Source organism: Peromyscus eremicus, chromosome 6 (assembly GCF_949786415.1).
Source record: "Peromyscus eremicus chromosome 6, PerEre_H2_v1, whole genome shotgun sequence".
Lineage (NCBI taxonomy): Eukaryota > Metazoa > Chordata > Mammalia > Rodentia > Cricetidae > Peromyscus > Peromyscus eremicus.
Window position 1 is genome coordinate 98,197,252 of NC_081421.1, and position 26,687 is coordinate 98,223,938.

At 40.0% G+C, this 26,687-nt stretch overlaps 1 protein-coding gene across 2 annotated transcripts in view; it reads left to right on the forward strand.

Annotated features, from left to right (window-relative positions):
- The window catches only part of Camk2d (calcium/calmodulin dependent protein kinase II delta), a 249,890-nt gene extending 223,930 nt beyond the window's left edge, over positions 1 to 25,960 (forward strand). The window contains exons 17-21 of one of the 2 annotated variants that reach the window (XM_059266204.1): positions 15,449 to 15,524; positions 19,235 to 19,329; positions 21,133 to 21,361; positions 22,538 to 22,626; positions 23,836 to 25,960. In XM_059266204.1, the coding sequence (XP_059122187.1) occupies positions 15,449 to 15,524; positions 19,235 to 19,329; positions 21,133 to 21,361; positions 22,538 to 22,604 (467 nt within the window). In that variant the 3' untranslated portion in view covers positions 22,605 to 22,626; positions 23,836 to 25,960. Of the gene's footprint in view, positions 1 to 15,448; positions 15,525 to 19,234; positions 19,330 to 21,132; positions 21,366 to 22,537; positions 22,627 to 23,835 lie in introns of those variants that run through there. The other variant, XM_059266205.1, reaches the window with a different exon arrangement.
- The last annotated feature ends 727 nt before the right edge of the window (positions 25,961 to 26,687 follow it).

A 26,687-nucleotide genomic window follows, 5' to 3' on the forward strand; every position in this document is an offset into this window, starting at 1 on the left:
TTAGTGCTGAGGATTGAACCTGGGGCCTCCCTGCATGCTAAGCACATGCTCCATTACTGAGCTACATCCTCAGATCCCACTTTATATTGCTTCAAGGCTCTATCCAACACCAAATAAAGTGATATTGTATATTGGAAAGACCACTGGACTGGTAATTATAAGCTGGGTTCCTTATTCAAATACTTATTGGACAGTCCCATAAGCCAGGAACTATGTTAGATACCGGCATTGCAATGGTCCATGCCTACCCTGTACAAAGAGCTGGGAAACTGACTAACTGAATGAGCCTGTAAAAACGAGGACACCAACTGATCTTTAAAATCAAGTATAAGGCATGTGTAGCTTTATAATATCCTTCCTTCAAACCTGGCCTAAAATGAAGGCCAAGGAAGGTTTTCGGGGTTTTTTTGTTTGTTTGTTTTGTTTTGGTTTTTTTACTCAAAATATAATTGTATCGTTTCCCTTTTTCCATTTCCTTCTTCCAACCTTTCCCATCCACACCTTGATTCCTCTCAAATTCAGGCTCTTTCCTCTTCACTACTGTTTTGTACATACACACACACACACACACACACACACACACACACACACACAGAGTTAAATATGTGAATTCAACCTGCTCCATTCATTTAGTATTACTTGTATGTGCATGATTTCAGGGCTGACAACTTGGTATAAGATAACCAGTTAGGGGACTCATCCCTAGAAAGGACTGTTTCTCTCCCTGTCATCAATTCTCAGTTGTTTGTGATTTTTTGTTTAAAGGTAAGACCCTAATGAGACTCTCCCTTCTGTGGTACTGTGCCTGTTGGTACTATTTAGGTCTTTTTAAAGGAAAACTAGTTGAGATTTTTTTTTTTTTTTTGGTTTTTCAAGACAGGGTTTCTCTGTGTAGCTTTGCGCCTTTTCCTGGAACTCACTTGGTAGCCCAGGCTGGCCTCGAACAAATGTAGAACCATGGATGTGGGAACAGTTCACTAAGAAGACAGGACAACCCACGCATGTGTATGGCTGGGGTAGGAGGCGGTGTGGGCATTTTGAGTTTTTCTGGGAGCATCATGAGATTAAAGCAGCCTTTGACCAGGTCTGGTGAGATGAGCTCCAGGCTGTGGAAGGTTTCACAGTCTCATTTTGAATGCTAACAACAATGAAAAGATGATAGAAGACTTCAAAGGGAACATTATCTGAAGAGATATGCGTGTGTAAACATCGGACTGTCTCATAAGGAGAAAGGTGAAGATCTGATTTATTCACAGAAACTCAGTGAGGAAGCTTGTTAGGAAACCTGGGCAGGGAAGGGTGCTTGGATTCAGAATGGTGCAGGCGTGGACCAATGTGGAACATTAAAAGATGAAAGCAACAGAGTTTGATAGACTTGATAGAAGGCTAGGATGTTCCCTCTGGTTCTCAGGCTCTTTCCTGTGTATACATTTGGACAGAGATCCATGGAAAACCAATTAGTTCTGTGTAACCAGAATATGGTGGCCCTATTGCATGCCACCAGAAAGCCAATGAACAGGCAAGAATGGAATCTGTAAGTTATACTTTCTTCAGTGTCAGTGACCTGAGCAGGCAACAGATCAGTATTACAGTGACAGCTAGACCTGCCACTGTCTCCAACCAGCAGATTCCATAGGGAAGGAAGAGCTGAGAAACAAGGAAGGAACTCACAGCTAGCTTGTTCCTCTGGTCAGGTGGCCGGCCTTGTTTCCGAGATTCCCAGCATGGGAGCATCTATCTCATGTGTCCTGCATGGTCCGTCATGTGCTTTCCCTCACCAGCGGCTCTGTGTACTTGGGTTTGCGCTCTCTCTTGAGACCTTGCATTCTGTCCAAGGCACCATCTGGGCAGAGGGTAACTCAGACTGAAACAATCCATGAGCAGTGTGTAGGTGCTAAGGTATTTACTCTGTGCATACAGGTTTCTTTCCACAATATGAAGTACAGATGTGGTGTCATAATATAAAAACACACCAGCCTCTCTATCCATCCTGCCTGTCTCCTCTCATTGGTGGTGGTGGAACTTGACAAGCTTAGTTTAGGTAGTTGGATTTGAAGTGCATGAAATATTCAAGTGAGGCTTTTAAAATAGGCTTTACGGTACCAAAGGAAAGAGCTGTGAAAGAAATCACAGTATTGGAAGTGTACCTGTGATGATGACCGAGGTTCTACACTAGACCCTAACAGACAGAGCTCAAAAGAAGAATGAAGTCTCTCACTCAGGACAGCCTTTCAACCGCTGGGGGTGGGTACAAGATCTTTAGGGGAGTACTGGGAGAGACACTGCTTTGTACCAGAGGCAACATGGGGAGAAAAGGCCTTCCCTTAAAAAAAAAATACTACCTAGAAGCTTAAGAGTAGAGGAATAGGAGAGACGGCCCCCCAGGTACAGCACAACTGAGCTCCTGAAAAGAGACATAGACACTAAAGTTTCCCCTCAGAAAACCAAGAGAACAAAAGAACTCCTTACCCCTGTAGGTTTTCCCCAGGTGGGGTAGAGAAAGTTCTACCCCGCCTGATTCTTCTGGCTTAGTCTGAATGCTAAGAGGCACAGACAGGAAGGTGGGTACTGGTAGGACCACAGACTTACCCTCTAGTTGCAATGGAGTGGGCTTGGCTTGTCCTCTTCTGCTGGATCTGTGTGCTCTAGCCCTCATGGTCAGGGCTATCAGGATTTTTTAGGGGCATCTGCCTGGCCCCTGGCCTGATTTCTCACAGGCTGCTGTACTTGGCCTCTTAGAGCATCAGCATCAGTACCTTCAGGCTGTAGGTTCTTTATCAAACAGTAATGAAATTTGCCCTGTTGTAGTTCTTGCACAGAAGTAACCCTGAAGTAACCTGATGCTTACCAATCTTTTTTTCTTTATTTCCAATAGTCTCTTTGTCCTCACTAGACAAGAAAGTAACTTTGAAGTGTTCAGTCTACTCCTTGTATCAATTTTCTTCAGTCTAGTGGTGGAAGATTTTTTGATCTCTAGATCAATAAAAATGTCAAAGGAACTGTGAGTTTGGGTAGGGTAACATGCCCAACGTGTTTGTAAGCCTGCATGGAAGAGCACTGAGGATGTGGACCATCTTTCTGGCTTGCTTTCCTCTCTACTCTTTTCCCAAGCTGGAAACTCTCAAAACCTACTTTAGGTCCTGCTGACTGACAGTCTGCTCTCTGAGACTAAATTGGTGGCATCTTACAGGCAAGGAAAGCCATAATGCACTCTCCCCCTCCTCCTCCTCCTCCTCCTTGGTGACATTCCTCACTTTGCCTCTGGGACCGCCACTTCGTAAGGAAAAAGAGAGAGCAAAGAGCAGACCCTCGTCATAGAAAACAGCTAGCCAGGGACCTAGCCTCGCTGCTGTTGGGGGAGAGCTAGCTGGCACGTACCCCACCCTCACACCCTAGGTCAGATGTTGAGCTTGTGGCAACAGCTCTAACTTGTAACCTCAGAGCACTGTACACAAGTGATTCATTTCCCAGCCTTCTGTTTTCCTTCCAAGAGTCAGCTGTCATATGCCAGGCCCAACTGTGACTCACTCACACGCCTTTGCCTGGAGGAAACGAACACTTCAGAGATTCCTGAGTCCCAGGCCCCTCCTAAGCCAAGTCTCATGCTGACTCCAGAGTGATACAGCACAGAAGCCTTCTGCTTTGAGCCCTGTCCCTGTGTTGCTCAGCCAGGCCAGCTCGAATACCATTGTTTCCGAGAATGAGAACTAAGATGTAAGACCGTTTGTTGGGCTCCGATAATGCAGAAGCAAACTTAAGCCACTGTTAGCAAAACTTCAGAAAGCTTGAGAGTGTTTGGGCAACAGTGGCTGTGAGTGAAAGATGGCCACTCACTGTTGCTGCGCCTGATTCCATCGTGTGCATGTGAGAGGATGTGGGGTTTTCAGGACCTCGGGAACTGTTCCAGAAGTTTGCACACTCTGAACTGCCCAGCTTACTGAAGGCACACAATCAGCACTTGACATGGACCTTTATTTTCTCCTTCTTTGTTAGTTTTGAAGGATTGGTGTTGTTTTCGAATTAGAGTTTTCCAACCAGCCATATAACTTACTGAAAAGGTTGTTAGTTTTAAATGAGGGTCCTGTGTGAGGAGGAAGCTTTGGCAGCCACATCCTTACACTCTCCCATTCTGAGCAGCTCTTCACAGATGCCCTTCCTACGCCAGAATCAGGTTAGCCATCATGGGCCTCTGCCAGAGCTTCACACTGCCAAGGCCACAGACAGATGAATCACTTGTTGCCTAACGCAACGGAATGTGCCACTGACGACATCACTGCTACAGAACTCGCGGCTGTTACCACTCCATCCAATGTCCTGAGGACAGCTATGTTATTCATGTGGATCAGTCAAATGAAAAGAAAAACCAAATATTATAAGTGTGCAGAGGAGGAGGAACGCCCAGGTTCTGCTCTTACATACAAGAGAGAAGTTACAAACTACTGTGAAGCATCTAACAGTGATGCTTTTATATTGTAAACATTTACATTGTTAGTAGCCATTATAGGGGCAAATCTAATAATCATTTTAAGGTACCTGACTACTATATTTGTTATGAGATAGTATCATACAGTCTTAATAGAGTCAAATTAATTTTACAAATTTATTCTTTAATAAGAAACAATTTCATCTAGTTAACTTGGATTTTGAAAGTGAATACACACTTAAAGTTTGTGTTAAAACATAAAGATCAGATTCATTTTAAAAAAATGGTTCCTGTAATCAATAAATAAAAGCAAAGGTTAGCATCTTCATGATGAATGATAATGTCACAATACCTCACACAGAAAAACTGAAAATAACTTTGTGATACTGCCATGCTGATTTCCAGAGTGGCTGTACAAGTTTGCACTCCCACCAGCAGTGAAGGAGTGTTTCCCTTTCTCCACATCCTCTCCAACATAAGCTGTCATCTGTGGTTTTGATCTTAGCCATTCTGACAGGCATAAGATGGTATCTCAGAGTTGTTTTGATTTGCATTTCCCTGATGGCTAAGGATGTTGAACATTTCCTTAAATGTCTTTTGGCCATTTGAGATTCTTCTGTTCAGAATTCTCTGTTTAGCTCTGTAACCCATTTTATAATTGGATTATTTGATATTTTGCTGTCTAGTTTCTTGAGTTCTTTATATATTTTAGAGATCAGTCCTTTATCAGATGTGGGGTTGGTAAGATCTTTTCCTACTCCTGGGTAAACTGAGAGAGGGGAATAGAGGGAAGGGGATAGGAGAGGATGGGAGGTGGGAACATGAGGGAGAGATGGGGAGGGAGAGCAATGAAAGAGATATCTTGATAGAGTGTACCATTAAGGGGATGGGGAGAAAGCTGTAGCTAGGGAAAACCCCAGGAATTCACAAGACTATCCCCAGCTAAGACTCACAGCAACAGTGGAGAGGGTGCTTGAACTAGCCTTCCCCTACACTCAGATGGGTTATTAGTGAAATTATTAAGGCCACTCCATGTAGTTAAAAGGATATTTATTTAATGGTGTAACTTACAAATTAAGGGATAGGTAGGTCGCGGGGTCTGGGGAAGGTGTATCGCAGTACAGCGGTGTTCTCTAGAGCTCTGCTTGGCCCACCTCTACCGTCCAGGGTCCTGGAACAGAGAGAGAGAGCACTGGCCCATCCAGATCTCGGGTCTCCAGGTGCCTCCCTCGGCCCCGCCTTGTAGGCGTGACAGTTGCCGAAGTCTCAATGGGGGTTGGAACTTCCAGATCAAAGCTGGAATGGCTACCCACTACATCTCCCCCTTTTTGTCTAAATAAGAAAGTTCTATATACAAAGGAATGGTTATCAAATATTGTCCAGGAATAATGAGGGATAATGACCTAGATAAGATGGAACTACAACCAATGCAAACAATATCAAGCAAGAAAAATCCAGAGAAGTATGGAGCATAGGTAAATGGCATGTTACAAAGATCATTCCAAAAGGTGTCCTATCCTAAAGAACCTGAATGTAATACTTAATATGTTCTATCTACTAAGTTGTAACTATAACTGCTAGTCTTCAATCCCATCAAAGACCTGAGAAGGAATATAATGGTACCTGAGAAATGGAAGATGGATGCAAGCAACTTTCGGGAATCTTGCAAGAATAGACCAAGACAGCTGGCAGCCTGGACAGTCACCTAATGTTTCTCAGCATTGTTGGTGCATTCAAATTGGCTACAGGCCTAAAGTATCTGACAGACCATTTTCAGAAGCAGGAATTCTGAAAGACCATCTTACCCTGTCTTGGCAGAGTACAGTGGTCGCTTTCCTTGTGTCCCGCTTGTCCAGAAAGGACAGCATTGCATTTGTACTGTCAGCTGTCGAGGCAAGGGCAGTTCTTTGCCAAGTAGGCCATTTTGTGCCAAGAAGACAAACTTCCAAATGGAAATGTCTTAGAAGCCCAACATTCTCTCAGGATCAAATTGGTGCAGCCAAGAGCAATTGTGTCTCATGTCAACGGAATTCTAAGTTATTTAAATGCCATATTCTCTTGGTCTATGAAGTGTTTGAAGATTACCTGTCCATCTGACCTATGTATCTGTAAATCTGGATAACCTAACTAGTGTAACTATAGAGATGACAAGCATAGGTGATTATAAATCTATAAGTCTTATCTACCGAAATAACCTAAGGACTAAGGCTTCACGTAAACAAGGGAAAACAGTCTATAAAGAATGATGACTTCAAAATTGTGACAATACACAAGATACTTATAACAGAGGTAGGAATATGTAGTGCGATATGCAATATAACAATAATCTTAAATATATATCAATATACTGAATATCCTAAACAGAAGTAGAACATACATAAAGTATGACAGATATAAATTTACATTTGTATCAATATACAAATAAGAGTAGAAATATATGTACATTATTAACAAATATAGTTCTGTATTTGTATCAATATACAAATTATCTTAAACAGGAATATAAAAATAGTTTACATTTGTATCAACATATAAGAATCCATAACAGTGCAAATTATCTAAGGCTGCTATTTTACTAAATTTGTTTACTAGTATATACAATAATCTACCATAATATCTTATACCTATCCATTCCATATATTCTTTTCCCTTTTTTCTCTTTTTTTTTTTAGAATACTGAGTCTAATATTTTCTTCCACCCTCAACCCTATAACCATCATCCATAACCATGAGAATTATGAAACCTAAGGGAGAAGTGGCGTCATTTTCTTAGAATTGCTTCCTGCTGTTTAGGGGGTGATGTTATCTCTGTTGGGTACTGTGAGAAAGCTCAGATAGTTAAATCTCAGTTAGACTAACTGTAGGTTCTGCAGCAAGTCTTAGAGTAATGGGTAAGATTGTCTGACATTCTGGCAAGAAGTGTAGTATGATGATGATTACCATGGCATCGTTCTGGATTGGGTAGAGTTGCTGTTGTTGGGGCCCCATCTTCCTTCTAGAGACTTCCGAGATTACTATTGGAAAAACTTATTTGTTATCAAAATGGAAGGTTTGGATTTAAAGAGGATATAGCATGTAAGAAAGGATTCTGAGAAATCAAGAGTAAGCATGGAGAGAATTAGAATCTAGAAGACAATGGTCCCTTTTTATTGGTTTTCTTCTGTCCCACACCAGAGGGCTCTTCTGATATGGGACTCTCAAACTTTTCTTTTAGCAATATGCTTGGGTTTAGAGAAGGAGTGAGCCAATTCCATCTCCAAAGCCAGCTTGGCTTATAATTGAATTGGAACCACAACTTTTCTAGATTGATAGAGAGATAGATGTTAGACAGTGAGATTTTACCATGTGTAGATTGGTACCAATAGATTCTTTCTTTCTGCTGTAAACATCCAGATATCCAAGGCCTTATGATTTTTGGAAGATGGGTATTTCCATTATCCTGGAAAGACAAAAACAGAATCCTACCCCAACCTTTGATTGTTAAATTTTTCTTACAACTTGTAGAGATGTCACATTGGTAGATGATCTTTTACTTCTCCTCATCAAGAGGTTTTTCCTGTTTGAATCGAATTTTTAATAATTTTGTTGGTATCCATAGCTTTTCTTCTTCTGAAGAAACAAAGGCAAAACCCCTTCCCCAACGTAGAACATATCCAGGTTTCTATTCTGAGGTCAGCACATCCTTGAAATAAACTGGTTGGTTTAGCTTAGGAGTTTTGTCTGTCGTCCAATGTCTCTCCGCAGCTGTTGTTCCTTTCTCATCAGCATTGAGAAAATTCAAGGTTAATAAAGCACTATGCAATCTATTTCTAGGAGTCATTGTTACCTGTTGCTGTTTATTTAGCATATCCTTTAAAGTTCGATTGTATCTTTCTATGACTGCTTGGCCTGTGGGATTGTGTGTATACCTGTAACATGCTTTATATTGTAATAAGCAAAGAATTGTCTCATTTTATTGGAGACATATGCTGGGGCATTGACTGTCTTAATTTGTACAGGTATTCCCATGATGGTCATAACTTCTAATAGGTGTGTAATCACAGAATCAGAACTCATAGGAGTTGCCCATTGAAATCCTGAATAGGTGTCAATGGTATAATGTACATACTTTAATCTTCCAAATTCTGAAAGATGAAACACATCCATCTGCCAAATTTCATTTCTTTGTATACCTTTTGGATTGCTCCCTGCAGGTAATGGAATTTGGTTATAGATAGAACAAGTAGGACATTTTTTCACAATATCCTTTGCCTGTTGCCAAGTGATGGAGAAATCCTTCTTCAAACCTTTGCTATTTACATGGTATTTCTTATGAAATTCTGAGGCTTCTAGCACATTACCTGTTAGTAACTGATCAATCTCATTATTACCTTGTGCTAGAGGTCCTGGCAGACCTGTATGGGATCTGATATGTGTTATATATATATATATATATATATATATATATATATATATATATATATATATATATATAGGATGTTCCCTTTTTCTGATGATTTCCTGCAATTGTATGAATAATGAAGTTAATTCTGTATTATCAGGAATAAATTCAGCAGTTTCAATATGTAAAACAACTCTCTCTGCATATTGAGAGTCAGTGACTATATTGAGGGGTTCTGTGAAGTCCATCAGTACCATAAGAATGGCATACAGTTCTGCCTTTTGTACAGAGCTGTATGGACTTTGTACCACTTTACTTAAGTCTCCTGATTTATATCCTGCTTTCCCTGATTTATTTGCATCAGTATAGAATGTGAGAACTCCAGAAATTGGGTTTTGTCGTACAATGTGAGGAAGGACCCATTCAGTCTTCTTTATGAATTCTGTTCTCTTGCTTTTGGGATATTGGTTGTTAATCTCTCACAAAAAGTTACTGCAGGCTCTCTGCCAGTATTCATTATCTTTCCATAGTGATGAAATTTCCTCATTAGTTAAAGGTACTATAATTTCTGCTGGGTCCATTCCTGTCAACTGGTGAAGTCTTAGTTTACCTTTTTTAATCAAATCAGAGATCTTTTCTATATAAGTCTTTAATTTCTTATTTGGTTTACATGGTAGGAATATCCATTCCAATATAATATCTTCCCTCTGCATCAAAATACCTGTTGGGGAATGTCTGGAGAGGAATATGACAAGAATGCATTTAAGTTCTGGATCCACACGATCCACAAGTGCTTCTCGAATTGTCTTTTCTACTAGAGCCAATTCCTTCTCAGCTTCAGCTGATAATTCTCTTGGACTATTTAATTCTTTGTCCCCTTCTAGAGTATTAGCCAAATTTTGTAGTCCATCTTTGGGTATTCCTATGATACCCAGTAATTTGGAAATGCTTCCTAATAACTTTTGAAAATCATTAAGAGTCTTCAATCGATCTCTCCTTAGCTGTACCGTTTGGGGTCTAATTTTTTGGAGCTCTATCTTATATCCTAAGTAATAAATAGAATCTCCTCTTTGTATTTTTTCAGGAGCAATTTGCAGTCCCCAGCGAGGCAAAACTTTTTTTACTTCTTCAAACATGCTTTCTAATGTATCTAACTTTGGATCAGCTAATAGGATATCATCCATATAGTGATAAATTATGGATTGTGGAAACTTTACATGAATTATCTCCAATGGTTTCTGCACAAAGTATTAGCACAAAGTAGGACTGTTTAACATTCCTTGTGGGAGGACCTTCCATTGATATCTCTTGACTGGCTGAGAATTGTTATAATTAGGTACTGTGAAAGCAAATTTTTCTCTATCATTTTCTTGTAAGAGTATGATAAAGAAACAGTCTTTTAAGTCAATAACTATTATAGGCCATTCTTTAGGTAGCAGAGAGGGCAAGGGCATCCCAGTCTGTAGAGAGCCCATTGGCTCAATTACTTTAATAGCTCTCAGATCTGTCAGCATTCTCCAATTACCAGACTTTTTTTTAATAACAAATACAAGAGAATTCCAAGGGCTGGTAGATTATTCAATGTGTTGAGCATTTAACTGCTCTTGAACCAGCTTTTCTAAAGCTTGTAGCTTGTCTTTTGTCAAAGGCCATTGTCCAACCCAGACAGGTTTATTAGTTAGCCATTTTAAAGGTAAGGCAGTTGGTACTTCTGAGAGTTCAACAGCAGTCGTGCTCTGTTTGTGAACATCCTGAATGGTTGGTGCCTGATTTTTATAGCATGTCATGATATTATTCCTAGAAACATGCATTGGTCTGTATTCCTTTTCTGAAAGTGTAAGAATTTTAATCTGGGTATTCCACTGTTGTAACAGATCTCAGCCCCAAAGATTTACTGCTACATTTGCTACATATGGCTTCAGCCTTCCTCTCTGTCCTTCTGGCCCTATGCATTCAAACCATCTCGAACTCTGTTTTATCTGAGATAGGGTGCCAATCCCTAAAAGTTGGACATCTACCTCTTGAAGAGGCCAATTCGGATGCCATGATTTTGGTGTAATTATGGTCACATCCGCACCTGTGTCTACCAGGCCCTCCATAACCAGGCCATTAATTTGAATTCTAAGCTTTCGTCTTTGTTTATTTATGGAAGTCTGCCAAAATATTTGTTTTATAGTGTTCTTTGTAAACTGTGATCCACCTATCAGAGCTGTTTTATCATCTGTTGCAGTATCGGTTTTTACATTAGGCATTGGTTTGTTCAGTTGTCCTGGAGAGGAATTTTTTCCACAGTGGCTGGGAATGTTCGTACTACATTTGATTTGGGGGCCTGCAAGAGGCCCCCTGAGGCATTTCCCGCTGGTAAAGGGTTGCCTCATATATCTATTTTTGTTCTGCACTCACTGGTCCAATGTCGGCCTTTGCCACACCTTCTACATAATCCGGGTGGTGGTTGGGGTCTCCTGTTTAGGCTATTCCTAAAAGGAATATTACTTCTAGGAGTACCCCATGTACAGTTTTTACTTATATGACCTGGTGTGCCACATTTAAAACATTTGGTAATATGGGGCCTTCTTTCACCTCTGGGATTTGTCTCTCCTATCCAAGCCTCATTACTGTAGTTACGAGACTCAACACCATTAGTATACTGAATCCATTCTTCCAAAGGAGCTGATCTGATCTTTAATGGTGTAAGTATTCTTCTGCATTCTGCATTAGCATTGTCGAATGCCAAGGACTCAATTAATACGTTTCTTAATTTTTTTATCGGATACAGCTTTTGTTATAGCTGTGTTCAGCCTTTGTAAAAAATCAGTGAAGGGTTCATGCGGTCCCTGAAATATCTTTGTGTATACCTCAGTTGGTTTTCCAGGTTCTGGAATTTTTTCCCAAGCATTTAGAGCTGCTGTACAGCATAGGGATATTGTATGCTCATCATAAGTGGCTTGTACATTCCTGTCAGTGAAATATCCCTCACCAAATATTTGATCTTGGGAGATCACAAAACCTCTGTGTTTACCTTGTTGTTCTAAATTTTTTGCCTCTTCTCTCAACCAGCTTTTCCGCTGTAGCTGCTGGCTATATTCTAGAACAGCTGAAATTAACTGATGCCAGTTATCTGGGATGATTCTATGTGAGGTAGACCACGAATTTAACATCTGTTTTACGTATGTGGAGTGTATCCTATACATAACTACTGCTTCCTTTATATTTTTAATGTCCCTTGTTGAAATTGGTTGTAATGTATATGTATTATATGGCTCGGGGTGTGTGTCATCCGATGGCTTCTCATGGATGATAACAGGATAAGCCATTGTATGAGAGCCATTTGGAGATGTTACAACCTCTATGGTCTTGCCCTTCTGCTTATTAGGTCCCTTGTCATGTTTACTGAGAGTTTCTTCTAAGGCTTGCAAACAAGCACCTAGGGTCTGTTCTAGGGAGTGAACCTCCTCTGTGGCAAGGGACTCTAGATTTCTCATGCAATCATAGAAGTTTTTATGTTCCTCAGAAACACATGATTCCATGGACTTTATCTTATCAATTAATGATAATCTTTCTTCCTTATATAGTGTCTGGAGAGTTAGTGTTCTGGCCATTAAATATTCACATTTATTATCAATAAGATCAATTTTTGGTACAAGCCTGTTTTGTAAATCCTGATCAGCAGATTCCAGAGAAAGAATCTTTTTCTGTACACTTTCATTGCTATTTTTTAAATTAGATGCCAGAGAGAGAATCTTTTTCTGCAAGCCTTCATTGATATCTCTTAAAGCCTGTATCAGTCCCAATAATGACTCATCTTTGTTCTTGTTATTAAACCAGTGTTTGAACACTGTGTGAATTATTACGATGAATGCCAAAATGGTACAGGCCACATGTGCCTTAGGAAGGGCGTATATTTCAAGGAAGATGTCATTCATCATACAGGCAAAAAGGTTTTCAAATTCTTGTGAGGTAATATTGTCAGCCATATTAAAGAATTACTCAAAATTTGTTAGTCAATTTTAAGAAGTAAAATTATCAAGTACTTTTACTTGAAACAATATGCTTACCTTTTGTGGTTTTGGGGGGTGTACTAGCACTTTTCAGCCAGCAGGTGGCGTTGATACAGCTCCAAAGCAGGGCCTGCTGGTGATCTTGGCTGACTGCAGCTCATTGGAGTCGAGATGGCAGGAGCTGGAGCCAGCACTCAGGAAGCGGGGGAGTGCCTCTTTCGCTGCTGGTCGCGGGGCTAAGAACCCTGTAGGCATTCCCTGGTTATATGGAACTTTGCAGGCGGGTTTAGGTACTCACTAGCCGGGGAGGAGGCTGAGGGTGGGAGCCACCCAGGCCTTTGGTATTTGCCCCACGTGAGCGCCAGATATTGGTGAAATTATTAAGGCCACTCCACGTAGTTAAAAGGAGATTTATTTAATGATGATGTAACTTACAAATTAAGGGATAGGTAGGTCGCGGGGTCTGGGGAAGGTGTATCGCAGTACAGCGGTGTTCTCTAGAGCTCTGCTTGGCCCACCTCCACCGTCCAGGGTCCTGGAACAGAGAGAGAGCACTGGCCCATCCAGATCTCGGGTCTCCAGGCGCCTCCCTTGGCCCCACCTTGTAGGTGTGACAGTTGCTGAAGTCTCAATGGGGGTTGGAACTTCCAGATCAAAGCTGGAATGGCTACCCACTACAATGGGTGTCTACCCTAATTGACATCATAGAACCTACTGTTGGAAGACTGATGGAAGCAGATGCAGAGACCCACAGCCAAGCACTTGGCCAAGACCCTGGAGTTCAGTTGAAGAGAGGGGGAAAGGGTTGTAATAGCAAGGGAGGTCAGAATCATGATGGGAAAAACCACAGAAATAGCTGACCCAAGCTAATGGGAACTCATCGACTCTGAATTGACAGCTTGGGAGCCTGCATGGGACCACACTAGGCCCTCTGAATGTGGGTGAAAGTTGCAGTTGCATGGCTTGATGTTTGTGGGGTCCCTGGGAATGAGACCAGGACCTACCCCAGGTACATGAACTGGCTTTTTAGACCCCATTTCCTATGGTGTGATGCCTTACTCAGCCTTGATGCTGAGGGGAGGGCCTAGGTCTGTCCCCAACATGGTATGACAGCCTGTGTTGACTACCCAAGGGAGTCCTTATCCTCTATGAGGAAGGGATAGGGGTTGGTAGGGGGAGCAAGAGGAAGGAGGAAGAACAGGGGTTGGTATGTAAAAGGAAACAAAAAAAATTAATAAAAAAATTATATAAAAAAGAAAGAAAGAAAAAAACTTTGTGGCCCCCAGTCTAATTCTGGTGATGTACAGTGATCCTAAAACAGAATCTAATCAACTTAATACTTTTAACATAATTTATATTTAAACATAATAAATATTAATATTTAAATATAATTTAATGAGTGAAAAAAGCAACATTCTGAAATTAAGAAAATGTTATCAGTAGTTTCGATCAAATTCACAAATATATTTAACGTCTATTTTATTGAACAAAAGTTTCTTAGGCAACACAAAGAAACAGCATAGTCTTTGCTCATAAGATACTTTCTATTCAAATAGGAGAGCACAGCTGGCACAGTGAACAGAGCTTAATGACAACCAAACAAGCCATGGGCTCTAACCTAAGGAGGTGTCAGGGATACCAAGGGTACGGCTCAGGAACTAGGGGTACTCGAGAGGAAGGTAGGCACACTTGAAGCAGGTGAAACTGGAAAGGAATTTGCTGAAAGGGTGATGTCCAAGCCAGACCAACCATTAATAATTTTACCAATCCCAGGTAGGAAAAGACACTAATGATGTTTGATGTTTGTCAGCTGTGATAGTTTTGCAAGGGGCTTCTATCTGCTTATTGCCCATATTTGTAGCGTCCATATGTCTCTGTCTCAGTTTAGAGAGTTTACTAATGGCCGTTTACCTAAATACAATGGCCTGTCACAGTGCTGATGCCCTCTTCTGGAAGGGCCAGGCAGGTTGACCTGAAGCGTAAGAAATCAGTAATCACCTAATGTTGGATGTCTTGGAACAACATACCAATCTTCACTCTTAAGCTGGATGTTTGTTCTTTGGTATTTTTACAACCTAACTTTTTTGGTGACACATTTGTTAATAGAGTCAAGGTGATAAGGGTAGCAAAGGTGAATTCAGCCTTCCAGGTACCTATTGTTAGTGATCAAATGCGATCTTGCAGTGCCTCCTAGACAACTGAGATCTATGATCTGAGAGCCCTGTTAAAATGCAGATTCTGAGCTGGGGGGTGGTGGCACACACCTTTAATCCCAGCACTCAGGAGGCAGAGCCAGGCGGATCTCTGTGAGTTCGAGGCCAGCCTGGTCTACAGAGCGAGTTCCAGGACAGGCACCACAACTACACAGAGAAACCCTGTCTCGGGGAAAAAAAAAAAAAAAGGCAGATTTGATTATTCTGGTCTGAGGTGTGACCTGGATATCTGTGCTTCTAAACGCTGCTGCTAGGAGACATAGGTGTTGCTGACCTCCCGTTTTGGGCTAACAACTGTGCAGAGGAACAGCCATCTCTCTCTGGGAGAGATGGTTCAAGTGGTGCCTTCATTGAGCAAAGTAGCTGTATTGTTGACCAGTACCTTGTGTAGCCTTTGTCCTTGGTTCTCATCTGACTCTATCTTTGCTTTTAGCTCGAAAGCAGGAGATCATCAAAGTCACTGAGCAGCTGATTGAAGCTATCAACAATGGGGACTTCGAAGCTTACACGTGAGTAGAGACAGCCACATGGGCTTTGCTTCCTCCCTCTGGGCCAGTGCATTTTCTCTGCCATTGTATTTCTCAGGGTGTCTGAAGTCCTGCATGTTTATTTAACCCCTGCTTTAACAGGTTGACATCAGCTTTGTGTCATGTAAATGACAATGGGCACTTAAGAGATTTCAGAGAGATGACTCAGCTTCTTCTGATCAACTGGGAATGGCTTTGTGAATGATATTTCTTTGTAATCACCCACAGTTCTCAGTGAAAGTAGGGCATCAGAGAAATCCGTGCAGGCAAGGATTTAAAAAGAAAGAAAGCAGAGAAGTGGGTTAAGAAATGTGTTCCTCTGTAGTTCTGTCAGGGATTGGGACAGAAGAGGATAATAGATGATCAAGCATTCTTCCCCCTTGTCTATTAATGAAGTTCAACGTCATCTGCATCTTTTGAGTGTGTTTTTTTATTAAGAGGAGTTTTGACTCAAGAAGAGGATTTTATGCTTAAATAGTTATAGACTTCTGGATTATATTTTATGTAAAGGAAATCATTTGCTTGAGAAAAATGAAATATTTTATTTAAATAAGACATGAAAAGTGTCATTGTGAAGCTATTTGGGGATGTAAATCCATGTTTTTTCCTTACTACATAATCTCACTGTGTGAAAGTATTAAGTGCAAAAACAAATCAATAAATAAGTAAAAAGAAAGACAGAAGAAAAGAAAAAGATTGATTCTAATCTCTAGTTAGAAAAATATTTCTAGGTTTAAAAGCAGGAAAAATGATCATAAATGAGAAGCTAAATTAATTTCCCAACTGATAAAATTGGCATATACCACTAATTTTAAAAGCCAAAATCAAAACAAACAGAGCATCAGCTTAGAAAAGTGTTTACAAAATGTGTCAAAAGTTAGTTTTTATGCTGAGTGGATCAGATTGGAAAGAAACAAAATTGGAAAAGGATCTGAACTGAACATTAGTAGACAAAATCATGAATAATAAAATGAATAAGGCATGTTCATGCCCCTTTCCTAAGTGTGTGCACAAGCAAAGCCTGTGATAAACTGAAGCCCTCAAAAACCATAAGCCCAAATAAATCTCTACCTCCCCTCTTAAATTGTGGCAAAAGTAAGTAACAGAGGGATGTTCATGATCCAAACACACACATAATAGGCAATATAAAATGTGGAAGAGAGTCACTAAATGTGGAGACTAAGCTAATATATTGTAGGTGCATATATACATCCTTGTAGAGGTATGAATATATGCATACAAACATAAGCATATACCTGAACGTATGTGTGGGCATCAGCTCTTTACTATCGCCTAAAAATGTACACTTGATCAAAGAAGCACTAAGAGTTGGAGCTTGGATCCCTATTGTCACAGACAACAGTTCTGTTTTAAACTGTAGCTGATAATAACCTCATGCTGTAGAAATTGCTCTTTTTTATTCTTTTTACCATTATAACCTTGTTAGACCTCTGTGAGTTTCTAAAGAATAGGAAGAGTCTTAAAAAGCTCCTTTTGTGATAGCTGTCTCCTGTGGAAGACAAAAGTAGTGTCTTGTTTTTGTTTCACTGACAGGGTGTAATTGTAGCCAGTAGATATGAGGTATTTCCTGTTTCCATACAATTTTAGGTAGGATATTTAAATAACTCAGTGTCTTGAGAGCACATTACCTCATCTTTGCCGAGAGACCTGTCATTTGGTCTAGATTTGTACTTCCAGGCCCCAGGATAATCCAATATTACTTCCTTCTAAAGCTTTTGAAGTTGAAGAATGTATTGGTGAGGCTCTGGCAGCTGGCCCGGAGCTTTGCTTACAGCACCACCCCAACCAGTATGTCCAGAATACTGTCAGTCTTAGCACCACCCCAACCAATATGTCTAGAATACTGTCAGTCTTAGCATCACCCTAACCAGTATGTCTAGAATACTGTCAGTCTTTATTAATTGAAAGCCTGTGGCAAGAGAATGGATGGTAGATATATGGGAGTACAAATGATAGCTGTAGATGATAGATAGGTGGGTAGATAGAGAGAAGATAGATAGACGATATAGATAGATAGATAGATAGATAGATAGATAGATAGATAGATAGATAGATAGATAGATGATAATAAATGATAGACAGGAGAAAGGAAAAGAGAATAACACTTTCAAATATATTGTTTCTTTGCAAGGTGGGTTAAAATTCTTCATTACAATATGCTATATTATATTATATTTTATTACATTACATTACATTATATTATATACCTCAGATCCAATGTGAGGTAGTATGAAGTTTGGGTTCACAAACTGACAACTAAACCATATTTTATAGAGGAAATAATAGCACCTGGCAGAATAAATTTCTGTTGCCATAGGAACACTATTCTTTCCACTTCACTCCTTAGGAAGAAATTATATATATTTGACTTGAGCTTAAAAATACATGCCCAGCAGGCAGTCTCAGGCAAAGTTCACCATTCCCCTCCACCACCGCCTTCATAACAAAGGATAATTGCTGTGATTTAAGATCTGTAAGTGTTCTTCCCAGACCACCAGCTCTGCATTCCTTTGTTTGTGTTTGGTTTAGGTTTTTGGAAGTGGGGACTCATGTTGCCCAGGCTGGCTTGGGACTCCTGCTGAATAACATGTGTGCACCACCATGCCTGGTTGCCAGCACCGTGTTCCATGAACTGTACTATGCTTGGAAGAACCATAGGGAGTTAGGCTTGCAAATTTGTTTTCCTGATGAACAGTTAAGAAAGTTTCTCTCCAGTATTGAACATGTCCATTTGCAATTAAATGGGTTCCCACACACTGCATTTCTCCTTTGAGGCAAATTAATAAACAGCCCAAAGTCCTTTGATTTATACTCAGAGTCTTTGAATCCTTCCTCCAACCCAGGACCTTCCACATACCTGCAAAACTCTCATTCATTCTTAAAAGCCCAGCTCCAATTTTCTTCCCTTCTTATATCATTTCTGTCCATTATAACCCGCCTTTGAAGCATTTTGCATTAACTTCTATTTTAGTATCAATGAGTTATAGTTGTTTCCTATTATAGTTCATGTTTAATAGTTCTTGATTGAATAAGTAAATATCTCCAAAGAAATCCCATTGATTTCTTGTGAATACTTTAGAGTTGCGTACCCCTTTGCTGAATTCTGCTTCTAGGATTAAAACGGAAACTAATATGACCATTTGAGACACCTATTAATTTTCTTTTAAAAGTAAAATAAGGTTTAAACACATGCTTAGTGTAATCTTATGGACATTGCCAGGAAATTCAGATTGAATCTTCCTCTTCATGTCAGTTACAATATGGATGGTTACAGAGGATGGAGAAAATGGTTCCCTTAAAAATCATTCTAAAAATTATTTCCCAAGCCAAAGATGGTTTGAAAGGATTTAGAGTATATCTTCGACTTTGAGAAAACTTCAAACATTAGAAATTAAAGTCAAAAGTTAGAAAACTAAAGAACTTGGGGAGTTAAAAAGCAAGAGATGATTGTGCTTGGACCGATTAACTTGGTTTTGTGCCTCTGTGAGTTCTCTACAAAATGACATTTTGGAGTCTGCTTTTTGACTACCTTGTTAAGGTCCATGGTAGAAATTTCCTATTCAAGGTGGTTTTTAGAATCTCTTTCTCTCGCTGACCATAAACAAGAATGCTTAACATGAAATAACAAAACTATTGGCACATTTATTCATAAATTCTTTTTCTTGCTGCAGAAAAATCTGTGATCCAGGCCTCACTGCCTTTGAGCCTGAAGCTTTGGGCAATTTGGTGGAAGGGATGGACTTTCACAGATTCTACTTTGAAAATGGTAACTATTCTACATTCCTTACCACCTTCTCCTTGAACTTCTCCCAACCTCCCAGACTCTTTGACTCTTTCCTGCAATGGGAGTTTTTATCAACAGTATGTCCACTATGAAAACTGTTCTTTTGGGGAACTGAAATACATGCACTTCACACCTAAAAGTCCTTTATGTTTTGAAAAATATGGAAACACCCATTAAGACCAGGTGAATGGACAATATAAGCTCTCAAATGTTATGAACATACCTTACTTTGTTTTTGTAAAGTGGTTAATATGGGGAAGAGAAGCCAGTCATGATACAGTGGCCGAGCGCTGCTGACATGTGTAGTGGTCCCTTTCAGATTATGATAAGAACAAAGATGAGCAACCAGTAAGTGTTTCCACACAGACTGCAAAGGTCTTAATGTCTTAGTGGCCCAGAGGAAACATATGTCTTTCAGAAAACATTCACATTTACAGAATAGTTTCTGCAAATCAGAATACATCAATACAGAGAAAAACCAAGCCAAAGGCCCAGCATTAACAGGAATTCCTTCCATCATTTTACTTAGTCCTCACAGACTCAAATTTTGCGTTATATTTCCATGGTGTGTGAAAGGAATTCAATCTTTTTGCCATGAGGACCGTTGAATTAAGGAGGAATTGTATGATAGTTAGGGTAATTAGTTTTGCTTCTAGTGATTATAAGCATTGACAAGTCTGCCTTGGCATGTGATTTTAGCACATGAGTTTCTCTTTTTTTTGTATGTGTTAGCTGTTTGTAAACAAACAAGCAACAATAGGTAATGGTAAATTAATTTGTGTTAACAAAGCTTGGTTAAATAGTCTCATATTCTGTATAGTTAAGCATTTTGATGGAGGCATCTCATTATCTCTTTGATCTATCTGTCAATCAACACCATTTTATTTCAAGTAAAATAGTTTATTAATCCATTAATATTTCAGCATTACACTATGCACTATTATTTTCCATAAGTGTTCACTCTCCATAATGGGATATTCTTTTTATGTCACTAACATTTCGAGTAATTTAAATAGGCATTGTCTAAGAATGAGAAGTGTGTTTGGGTAGGAGCTAGAATAACTCAGCCTATCCTAACCCATACGGCACCATTAATAGGAATTGTGTTCAAATTGCACAAATCTCTTGATCACATGATTAGAATGGGAATAGCAGTTATCCAAACACCAGAGATTAGAGCCTGGTGAGGAACATCTGTTAATAACCAGCTGTGTGATCAAGCAATGGATTCTGAATTTTGTCTAGCTGATCACAAATACATTCTGACCAAACTGAAGAGTCAGGGATGTGATGCAGAAACATATCCATGCAGAGAAACAGTGATTTTAAAATTGACACTTGCGATGTATCCCTCATCCCACATACTGACTACAGAAACACCACTACAAGTCATCCTATCAGCTGCTGCAGTGGGCCCTTCCCAGAAAGACAAGAGTTGCTCCGTGTGCCTGGGCCAGGGTTTCTCCACCTCTCTCTGTAGGGTGGCTTCTGTTTCTAGCCTTCGCATTTTAAGTGCATCTGTGTAGCTTATCTGCCTAATCAATCAAAATTTCTAAAGTAGCACAGATTGCCTCTCAAGGAAATCAAAGAAAATAAAGATTATCTACTTTTGTTTCATTGTTTATCCTTTATCCAACACCCAGCACTCAATTGGTGCAAATAGATTAATGAGTTAAGGCAGGAACGAATACCATTCCTCATTTATTCCAACTGAAGTTAAGCTTGATTTCAGCTTACTACATGTAAGACCTCAATGTATGTTCTTTTTATATTGTTCTCTTTCAGCTTTGTCCAAAGGCAATAAACCAATCCACACTATCATCCTGAACCCTCACGTGCACCTGCTGGGGGAGGACGCAGCCTGCATAGCGTACATTCGGCTCACACAGTACATGGATGGCAGCGGCATGCCAAAGACAATGCAGTCAGAAGAGACCCGCGTGTGGCACCGCCGTGATGGGAAGTGGCAGAACGTTCACTTTCATCGTTCGGGGTCACCAACAGTCCCCATCAAGTAAATATCTCCAGGCTGTCATATTTTTTTTTTTTAGTATGCCAATGGTAGTAGGCAATTTAGAAAGCAACATTTAAAAAGAAACTATCAGATGTTGTAGCGTGTTCTCAGATCAGTATTCTTCCTTAGATGTCATGTTTAATTTCCAACAGACAGATAATGATAATGATAATAATAATAATCAGATAGATAACTCACAACACATCTTGGAGGTGCCTCTCCTGTGCTAGATGCAGGTTAAGGTGAAAAGGCATTTTCCATAGAAACCATAAAATCTGATTTGGAAGGCAGTTTTAATCACTGAGACCATGGAAAAACTAAACTACGTACTTGACTTTAGAGTTGGGTGCAATGAACAGCCAATGCACAGAAACATCCATGCTCTGTATGAGAGACTGAATTCTGAGCAAAAGCTTACCCAAGGAATAGAATTTGGAGATACAGAAATGGGAAAAGAACACAATAAAGTCCAAACCAGGGAAATGTCCTGAAGTTACAATGCTGGAACTTTAGAATCATTAGAAAACGGGCAGAATACTATAGGCTGGTTCACTGGAGTGAGGGGGAATGATGGGAAATCATTTGTATCAGTAAAATGGGATGAGCCAAAAGCAAGAAGAGTGTAAACAAAATTGGGTGAAGCCTGGCCCACTGATCATCTCTTTCTAGGGTGCCCTGTTACTATTTGAAGGTGTAGGGTGTAGAGCCTAGTTCTCACAAACAGCCACTCAACACATTCCAGCAAAGCCATTTGGACTTCTGAGTTTGATGGTAGATTATCAATCACAGTGATTTTCAAAGGTCTTCTGTGTCATTTTAGTCGCTATATAGCACTGTTGGATATACAAAAAGAAATAAAAAGGATCAATAAAGACAAAAATAAATCCCAATAACTACAAAAAATAGGTTAAAGTACATTCCAAAAATCATAGCTATGTAACCAAAAGGAACACAGAAGGAGTAGAGAAAAATAAAGTTTGTTCATGGTTCATGTTTCTGTGGTTTTTACCCCAAAGAGGTACACCACAAATTGCCAGCTAATCTAGATAGGATGGATACATTTGTATTAGGCCAGGGGCTAGTTTTCTCTGCAGTTCTCTGAAGTGTTAAGGGATAGAGCCTATTTAAGAAACTTCCTTTTATGCCAGGTGGCTGAAATGGGGCTTCTCTTAATAGGCCACCCTGTATTCCAAATGGGAAAGAAAACTTCTCGGGAGGCACCTCTTTGTGGCAAAACATCTGAAAACCATTCACATTTGGGTCTTGTAAGTAGCATCCTGCCCCATGGTTCTGTGCGATGGGGGCTAATGCTGGAAAAGCTGCGCGCCTGGTGTTCTTCCCCTTGTGGACACTCGCTCAGCAGTCCCTTCAGTGAAACATGGATGAGGTCTTGGAAAATCCATTGTGGCTTTGCATGAGTCCTTAGTTCTAGTGTGCATTTTCTAGCAATGTCACCACCGTTTGAAAGGTAACAGACACCAAGAAGAACCTTTTTCCAACAGCTGGATCACATCACTTTCGCATCCTGGAGCTCTCACACCAAAAGCCAGTTATATCTGGGTTAATGCGGACAACTCTCAATTATCCAGAGCAACTTCTCTTAAGCTTTGAAATCCTTTGGTGTCTTGCTGTCTTTTGGAAGTTGCCATGTCTATTGACTGGGGTTAATATGTACATGAGCTCACTGTGTCTGACTGAATGTAATGGTGCTAGCCCGGGGGTGGGGGTCGGGGGCTGGCCTCAACAGAAAGTCAAGCTGAACTTGAAACAAACACAAAGGAGGTCGTTCAGATAACGGACCGTTGACCACAGTTAAATTCACGCCTGTGTCGTTTCTAAAGATGTGTGTCTTAAACTGAGAGTAGGATACAGGCATGAGTAGGTGCCATTGTTTGTATTTTCCCCAAGCCAAGATGGAACAGAGCCTTCAAGAAACAGTACTCTTGGCTATTGATTAAAACAAATGGTGCTCTCAGCTATTGCTTTAAAGAACTGAGTAAGAGTAATCATTGTTTCTCTACTTTTTAGGCTGTATTCCTTGTTGAACTGACTTTTAATTTTGATTTCCCAAGGAATTTAAACATAATGAGCAAAAAGCACAGGGTCAAGTTGAACTTTGATTCTGTTTCAACCAAATACTAATATGAATTTATTAAATTTGTCTAGTCAATATGAATACTTAAAGCACATATTTATATTTAATAATGTGATTGAAGCCTGTGGCCCCTTCTGGTTTTTTTTGTTTTTTTGTTTTTGTTTTTGTTTTTAGCTTAGCTTTATTTGAACAAATAGATACTATGGATTGCCTAAAACAGTCTTTGTTAAACATGCATTTTATCTTCCAAAGATCACAGGCAAAGATCTCACATAAAGTATTTCCATCTGAACTTTAGCTAAGTTATAAAATTGTACCCTAGTAACATCTATGGCAAAAAGTCTGGAAACAATATAATTTATTTCTTCCTCCTTTTCAGCTAATTGTCAACAGTGCCACTTCTGCATTCTGTTCTCAAGGCACCTGGAGGGTAATCCTGGGACGTCCTCTCCTCCTCTTCATGCATGTTTCTGAGTGCATGGAGTTGTGAAGGTTCTACATGTAATGCATACGTGACGCATCATCTTACCATATATTCCTTCCTATACATTGTTTACACTCCAGCTACTGGATGGGATGCTCCATGCAAACTTAAATTACTGTTGGCAAACTATAGCGGGAGGTCAGACAAGAAAATTCCACAATATTCCAAGTTCAGCTGATCCATCAGGTTTCTCTGTTTATGCCAAGATTTAGAAGATTTAATTAAAATTATTGTTCTCCGAATGACAGTTTGTGAGAGAAAAGTAAATCTTTTTAGAACGCTGCCATTAATCTTTTTGGGCTTTTTGTTGGGATTTTGGGCTTGATTTTTTGTTGTTGTTGTTGTTTTTAAGGCAAATATATATATCTATATCTTCAGTTCCTGGTGTGATCCTGTAGAAATGGATGACTTTTCTCTGAAAGTGTTGCTGTTGTGTAAGTGGAATGGTTATGTGGACAAAATCCTGTGTGATTGTAGGAGCAAGAACCAGTTGGTGTCCTACCATCAAAGCCATGTTGATTTGAATCAAACTGTATACTGGAAAAGTTTACATCATTTACAAGTTCGATTGCTTTCAGATAGGCACAGTTCTGGTGAACGTTTGACGCTGACTTTGTCTTTTCCTTCTCAAATCTGTGTTTTCATTTTATACTATTTGTTTGCTTTTCATTTTTCCCATTCTCTCTCTCTCTCTCTCTCTCTCTCTCTCTCTCTCTCTCTCTCTCTCTCTCTCTGTTGGTCTGTCTGTCTTTCTGTAGCTGGTAGTTCGTAAAAACAACAGTAAAATTTGCATATGAAGGTAAAAATAAAAATCAAGGTCTTTTGGAGGAAGCTAAAACTAGTACATTCTGTCTCTTCAGGGCCCGTGGAGTTGTTGAAGATTTTAAATAAAGGTTTTTAATTCAGCGTAGGCCAGCACTTGTGCATAGGTATCCTAGCTATGTTGAAAGCATTGCAATGGTGGAGACTTGTGCTAAGAGCAGGAAGAGACTACAACAGTGTCCCGGTTCTCTCCTGAGCAGCGAAATTGCCTGAAGACCAAGTGGAGGTTGACCAGGGTGGCATGCAGAGCACTTGTTTGGACCTTGTGGCATGTGAGGGCCTTTACTGCCTCACTTTCGCTAGCTAGTCACGTGAGGGATGTTCTCCACCCTCACAGGGATTGAACTTGACCTTTGTGACGTATGCAGCTCTGCTTCTCTCCTGAGTCACAATGTCATCTCCCTGCCAGGAGCTAGGGATTTTCTGGATTCAAACAAAGAGGGAAAAGGAAGTGCCCCAGTTTTCTTTGCGGTTCTCAGTTCTTTGTCAATTCAGTCATTTCTCTGCGCTGAAATGCTCTGTGGTGCATGGACTCTTTCTCCATCAGCATTACTTCAGCCATAGCTACTCACAGTCCTCAGAAGCCTATTTTTAAAGCAGAAGCAAAAAGCAAAAATAAGACACGCCCTCCCCTCTCTTTTCTCATTTCACCTTTCGGTGTTGATTGCTAATCACTTTAGATATTGTTGCTAGTGAATGTATGGTAGATGGGTGAAGCTTTTCTGATAACTACATGATTTAAAACAATATATATTTAAAATGAATATATACAGTCAATGTATTGAGCCGTGTTAACCTGCCAATGAGATCTGTGAAAAACGTAATGGCCTCACTTTTTCCCTTTTTATTTCTTTTATCTTTCTGTGAAGCAGCTCTCTGTGGCATACATGTATTTAAAAAACACAAATAGTGGTAGAATGCTTTTTCTTTTCTTTTCTTTTCTTTTTTTTTTTTTTACACTCTCAACTTAGCATGTGATGTTGAAGTATTACCATAGATCCAGTTTGTCTTCTGCACTAAGATGTGAGGAAATTGTGAATTGTTCTCTCCAGCACAGTGGAATCACACATTCATCATCTTCCATTGTTTTGAAAACACTGCAGTTTACCATGGGACACTGTATATATTTCTTGCCATAATGGTAAATGACCGATTGATATATTTAAGAGTTAATAAATTTGTGATTTCTGCTGACAAATGTGTCCATCTTTATTTCTTAAGAAATAATCTACGCATGTGTGGTACTGGCCACTACTGAGGACATTCTGTCCTGCCCTGGTCTCCTTTTGTAAACAGCTTGCTGTGACAATGGCAAGCTGGGTGTTCTTTGCACTGTTAGCTGAAAGGAAAGGAGTTGCTATCCTAAAAGCTTCTGTCTGAGCACTGTTCCATCCACCTCTTGGTAGACTGTAGAATGCCTCCCTCTGTTAACACACATCTGTCAGTCATTTCCAGCATACGGCACTACCATTCCACAACTACAGAGTGCAAAAACACCATTAAAGCTCCACATACAATTTTTCACATCCACTCATGTGATTTACTTTCTTACCTACAATACTCTTCCTTTGTTCAGTTAACCAAGCCTAACTCATTCATTGAGGTTCAGAATAGATTTATGCCTCCTCCAGTGAATCTCCTTGGCAACTTCTAGGTTCTTGTTTGCTCTGTTATGATTTGCGTGGTAGCCAGCATTCACTGTTCCTGCCAGCCACATTGCTTTGACCGAATACCTTTTCGTTGTCTTTACTGGAGTAGAAAATTCTGTATAGAACTGTACATTCATCATGAACCCCTCCAGCCAAACCAGGGCAAGGAAGGGATGGCCTGTTAATAAATAGTCGTTGAACTGAGGCACACTGTACATGGCAACCTCAAGGTGAGATCAGACAGTCCAGGGTTGAATGCTGGGCTCTGTCATCATT